Source organism: Belonocnema kinseyi, chromosome 3, assembly GCF_010883055.1.
Source record: "Belonocnema kinseyi isolate 2016_QV_RU_SX_M_011 chromosome 3, B_treatae_v1, whole genome shotgun sequence".
NCBI classification, from domain to species: Eukaryota; Metazoa; Arthropoda; class Insecta; order Hymenoptera; family Cynipidae; genus Belonocnema; species Belonocnema kinseyi.
In genome coordinates, this window is record NC_046659.1 from 53,452,287 (window position 1) to 53,458,735 (window position 6,449).

Sequence of the window (6,449 nt, forward strand, 5' to 3'; positions counted from 1 at the left end):
AAAAATTTTACAGATTCCGCCAGGGTAAAATTAAAGATCTTTGATAAAATTAAAAATCACGATGTAATTTTCAATCACCGGAAAGTGATTTAACGACGCATGGTATTTTTACACGCTGCGACTGAATTTTCCCTTATGAATGTAAAGTTCATACGAGGGATTTATTTTTATCGAGTGTGTACTATTACACTGCTATTCGAGGGTCCTTTTATTTACATCGCTAGAGGATGTAATTTCACATACTTTTGTAAAATCACACAGTGGAGTGTGTGATATTTACAATGATACAATATTTAATTTTCCGAATCTTTGTAATTTTACACAAATCTCTTTTTACAGTATGTAAATAACTATCCATACAAAATTGCATGAATTGATAATCTTTATGAAAAATGACCGTTATATTCCGACTCTAATAATGTTCAATACCCTCATTATAGTTACGAGATCTCTGGATTCTCCAATCTCCTCCACTAGGTTGACAGTCCTCGAAGCAGTATGTTTAATCTCAAGTCTGGAGTTTAGAGACTCCAGAGCATAAAAAGGAAAAAGGAAAAGGTGAAAATACGATGGGTGTGTATACCATAGAATGGAATAGTAGATTGATATTGAATCTTGAGGGATCCTTGGAGCAACAGGTAGGTAGGCCAGTTAAAGCCATCCTTGTCTGCACTTCCATTCTTTCACCTCAGCCAAAACTTGTTACGCTTCAGCGTGGAAACTTAAAGCAAAGCACCGATGCACCTGGCTGGGTTGAGCACCTTTGGAGGTGAAACACAGGAATATACCTACCTGGGGGTATCCATCCATCCCCACCTGACCACCTTCTCCGGTTCTCCTCACCGGTTCTCTCGACTTCGTTGGGTTCTGCTTTCCTTCGAGGCGCGAGTCGAGCCGTTAGTGTTGTTACCGAGAGAATATTGGTATAATGTGCTCCGTGCTTCGCGACTTGTACTTCTATCGATTAATATAAACAATCAGCACGACCTTACGGTCGTCGTGCTATTATTTTTCCAAACAGCCCAAAAATCTTCTTCCATATCATTAATGAGACCAAAAGTGATTAACAGTTCGTGTTGATTAAGGTGGTCGAAAAAGGGCATATAGGAGCAGTGTATAATCATTTAGAATATTTAATAGGCCGACCTTATTGTTATCCTTGTTTTTGTTTATTGTGCCAAGTGAAAATAATAAATAATAGTAATCCAAGATGCCTTGCTCCGCTGTGACGCTCTCTTTGGCTACCATAACTGGCATTATTGCCACAGCTCTTCTCGCTATCGCCTTCTCCACGGACAACTGGCTCTACACGGAGGTCAAGCGAGCCCAAATCCAGGTTGGTAGATCCATTATTCGATCAGGGACGTTGTAAAGATGAGCAGTTATGAAATTCTTGGGATCTCCAAGAAGCTGGTCATCTTCTAATAATAATCAGAAAAGCTCAGACAATCAGTATTGGTTTAGAAATCGTACCAAATTTCGACTAGCAAGGTGAATGATAACATTCTTGTTGCTCCTCAAAATGAAGGTGGTCCTGACTTTCTTATCTGAAATGAAAAATCTGTTCCAGGAGTGATCTTTTTACATTTTGTAAAGCTACTCTTCTTCTTATATCTCTGATTAATAATACTGCTTGCTTTAATAAATTCAGTTCGTGATAAATACTTTAATGAAGCTATCAATATCTGACGATCAAAAGGAGAAAACAAAGACCTCAACAATTAAGTATAAGTTCTTCTACTGTTTGACTTATAAACGTTATGTATTTACGCTTTAAACTGCCTAAAGTGTAGCAAATATTGCTTAATTCTATAAAATCATTTTTTGATAATAATAAAGAAAAAAGAGTGACATGGTCTATGAACCAAACTACATATTTTTAACTGTAATCTTGGGTTGGACTGAGACATATATTTAAAATGATCGTAAAATATTCTAACATAAATTTAATCATTCCTCGGGATTCTTTAAAGAAGAATAACCTATTCATTGTTGCGAAAGATTCGATATAAGATTTAAAGAATCTATGTAGGTAGAGGCCTACCTTTAGACAGGTTCTATAAGCTAGGTTCTTTAAAAGATCCATGTACCTATAAAGTAGACGTAGAGTACAGTCCTTTCAAGTTCATTCAAGTCTTAACACAAAGGCATCTTCCATTAAACGTAGGAGGGTACCATGTTAGGTATTCTATTACAGAAATTCCATGAAAGATCTAAGTGTATTTGTGTAGCACCTGATACTTAAAAACACGAATTCATATAGAATTTCCTACTAATTATTTCTTAATATTTTCTATTCTCTCCTTTCTGTTGGTGGAAAGTTTCTTAGTATATTTTAATTTAGTGTATATTAGAGGTACATTGGAAAAGATATTAAGTTGAACGAAAGACAGTTTTCTGGTTAATAAAATTTTGTTGCTGTGACCAAATCCAAATAACAATGCAATGCACAACATTTTTTCTGAATGAATGGTAAATGAAATACGTTTTAAAAACATTTGCATTTGAATCCTTCCTACAACTTGCAATTCTACAGGTTGTTATTGAAATCTTCCAAATTATTTCAAAAGTAACATCATTTTAAATTTAAATCGTTCAATTTTGTAGGTTTGAAACCTGAGATTTTTCAATTAGGAATTTCCACTTCAACCATCAGCTAACTTCAGTTCATTAAAAGCTAAGGGGAAAACAATAAACCAAATGCATGGAGCAAAAATTTATTTCTGTAATATCTTTGTAATTAATAATAATTTTGTCATTTTATTATTTCATTAAATAGTAATTAAAAACAAACTATTTTTAAAATACACTTATATAGAAAAAAATTAATTTTTACTAAGATATTAACAAAATAGGGCAAAAATGAACTGAATTCATTGCATTTGATCCCTTCTTTCCCCCCTCAGCAGTCAATGAAGTGAAGTTAGCTGGTGGCTGAAGTGAAAATATCTAATGCTCTTATGTAAAATATGTCCGCATTTTTCTATGGATAAAATTGAAAATTTTTTCTTTATGAAGGTTTCCTAATTGAAAATCTACATCTTTTTCGCGCTACTAATTCCAAGATTTTTATATTTTTATGACTGTTCAACTTAAAAACTTCTAAGAATGAAACGCCTTCCTAATCAATTTCGAATATTGTATATTGTAAGTTGTTTCTATTTTTATGCTGAAATGACCCCGCACAAAATGTTAATCAGAAAACAGATCTTGACTGAACTCACAAGAGAAGAGTCAGGCGCTTTTTAAACAGTTTCAAGAAAAATTGTATTAAAACTATGAAGCAATTCATATGGTGTATAGGAAAAATCTTTCAACGGCCCTCGTAACCCACCATGCAACATTCTTAACCCAAAAACTTGGCTACGAAAGCCGTCCGAGGGCCGTTGAAAGATTTTCACTTGCCATCCGTGTGAATTGCTTTATAATTTTAAAGCCATATTTTTTAAAGCTGTCTAAAAAGTGCATCTGCTCGACTGGGAAAATAAGCAAACCTGTCATTAACCAAAACAAAATGAATCGAAACAAAAAAAAAAAACATGTTTTGCCCTCCCATTGTTAGAGTGAAAGGCCTTTTCCATATATTTTGTGCGTCGTCCTTTAAAATTTTAAATCTTTGATATTGTTTACTTTGTTAAATTTTGAATAAGATTATCTATTTCAAAATCTTAATTGCTTAATGCTTCAAATATAACATTCAATATTAGTTAATTGTCAGTCTTTATTGGCTTATCAATAAACCTTCTTCTGTTATTTGTTTAAAACTATTGAAAATAAAATATAAATGCAATAAAACTATCAGTTTCTGATTGTTAATCATAACTATAATATCTAACTTTTCTAATTATAACCTTCAAAGAAGACTTGGTTGTGATTAATATGTCCTTTACTTATAACTCATACTATCTGGTTCAGCCAGGTGTCATTGTTTAAACACGACCTCGTTATGAGCTCCTTATTACAATTATATCTTTTAAAATGTATTTTAAAAATAAGAAGCTAAGTCGAGACTCAGATAAGATATAGGTATTTTCAATACCTTTTTCTTATCCATCTGATTAACATACCATATAGTTCGTTATAACTAGTATAACTTCTGGAAATAATTGTTTGTCTTCATTTGAAGTTTAAATAATACATCAAAAAATCTTGGTATTAATGATAAACAATACTTTTTCAATTTATTATGAATGGCTTAAAGTCCATACAATACATACGCTGCTACTCTTTGATTCGAAATATTTGATATCCTTCAAAAAGGAATATAAAAGGACTGTCTTTTTTACATTTCACTAGTTATGAAGTGCTCGTATGACGAAAAAGCGACAACCTTATAGCGACGGATAAGACGCCTTTCTGATTTGTTCATCGACTTAAGTTGCTTCATAAAAGTTCTTCAGCGATGAAGCATCGCGCGTATTTATTCAACGAATTCAACCATTAAGAAAAATGGTGAATCAATAGTGAGAAATCCTTTTCTGTTCAAAATAAAATATCACCAAAAATTGCAACTCGCTTTATTGTCACGAAACCTACATACAGAACCGGATAATTGAAATAAATTTTTATTCCCACTAAACTTTAATTTGGCTTGGATTTTCATTAGGAAGGATGAAGCGAAAATATAAACATTAAACAGATACAAAAATGCAAAAGTAGAACAAATTATCTGAAACTTCTCGACAATAAATATAATCTGGCATGAGGTCCGAGATGAGGTCTGACTTTTAAAGACTTTCTTAATAAATAAAATCCTTCAAGCTTTGAATGGTTCAATAAATAACTCAGCTTTTTCTGACCAGTTTCTTTTGAAACTCCACTCCAAATCAACAATTTTGTGCACCAATTATTCTCCTCACCTGTTATAAAAGCATTATGTTAAGAAATACGGTGCAAGTAAGGAGTGTATGTATATGGAAAAGTAAAAAGAAAGTCCTCGGAAGTGAAAAATCGATACATGGACAATGCTGATACAAGTTTTAATAATAAACAAATAAAAAAGAAATTAGTTCGAGGAAAATAAAAATCTAAAGTTTCTCCCATTCTACAAGACACCGAATTCGTAACTTTCGTTACGTTCCTTTTTCTTTCTTTTCACATTAAACTTTGACGAAACACAAATTTGACAATGTGCCTCCGTAGCTGCATTATTTTTTTAGTGACTTTTCATACTTAGCATTATTTTCAGGTAAATTATATGGAATTTACAAAAATAATTGGAAAATATCTGAAAATGCCCCTTAATTTCGTTCGAATCCCTGATTAAAATACAGTTTACCGCACTGAATAACTATTTGAGATTTTATAGAGTTAGTGAGTTACGTTGCACTCAAGCCTTTGAACTTATGGACGGTATATCGTTTTTTGCAATAATTAAATTTTGTAATTCTACGGCCTCTATCTTCATGAATATTATTTTGACAGTTGAAATACAAATTATTTTAATACGTATCCTTAATTGTTTAAATATTTTCGGTAGTTTCAGTTTCATATAATAGAGGATTGTCCTTAACTTAGAAATTTGATAAGACTATCTCGACAATTATATTTTTCCTGCGGCAAAGAAGAGGCGGAAATTTAATGAAGGATTAAACCTCTTCTTTGCTTCCTTTACTCTTTCCCTGGGTGAATGCTCGGGTCGAAGGTCATGTTAATGAAACCTGAAAAACGAAGGTGGAAATTCAATACGAGACAAATTGGTGCGCCTGCGAATATTTCGCAATTCTCGTCCATGGCTGTATTCTCACTGCCATTGATACACTTTCTTACATTGCGGCCAATTTTCTCAGATACACTTTTGCACCTATGAAAAAAAGTTTTTCAATTCGAAAACTATATATTCATGGAATTAAATCAATTACGCTTTTATGTGAGAGCTAGTTTCTTAACACTAGGTAATAATTTTGTATTTGAATAGTAGAAAATAAAAGCTTCCTTTCAAAAATAGAATGTCACTTGAAAGCCTGATTTAAATTAATGAATGAAAAGTAAATGCAATTTTGGAAAATGTCCCGGAAGTTAGAAACACACTTTTCAAATTTCGCAGAAATGAAAGTTGTGCTGAGTTATGCTAGAGTTGTCCTAATTTGTTCTGGTAAAGTTGTTCCAACGATAAAAATTTTAAAATAAAGTAAACCACATTTTTTTATTTAATCTGTATTGTAATTATGGCTATAATAGGTCTTTTTTTGGCATTTGTTGTTGTTGCCAAAGTTTGAAATTTTAAGAATCACACCATATCCAAGTGCTGAATAGTTCGTCCATTCATGAGCATTTTTTCTGCTATAGAATTTTATAACTTCAAGAGTGGAGATCTATTTATACAATCAAATACAGGTCAAATAGAGCACAATGTTTTATGTGAAAATTGTAATTTTTGCAAAAATTTGAAATTGCACATAACTCTCGCGTTCAGTCTAGTGTATTGGGCTGCTTTCAAATAGTCTTGG

At 32.3% G+C, this 6,449-nt stretch overlaps 1 protein-coding gene across 3 annotated transcripts in view; it reads left to right on the top strand.

Annotated features, from left to right (window-relative positions):
• Nucleotides 1-863: 863 nt before the first annotated feature.
• LOC117169150 overlaps nucleotides 864-6,449 on the top strand; it is a 94,499-nt gene continuing 88,913 nt past the window's right edge. For all 3 annotated transcript variants that reach the window (XM_033355363.1, XM_033355361.1, XM_033355364.1), the window contains exon 1: nucleotides 864-1,336. In XM_033355363.1, coding sequence (XP_033211254.1) covers nucleotides 1,211-1,336 — 126 coding nt within the window. In that variant the 5' untranslated portion in view covers nucleotides 864-1,210. The remainder of the gene's footprint in view (nucleotides 1,337-6,449) is intronic.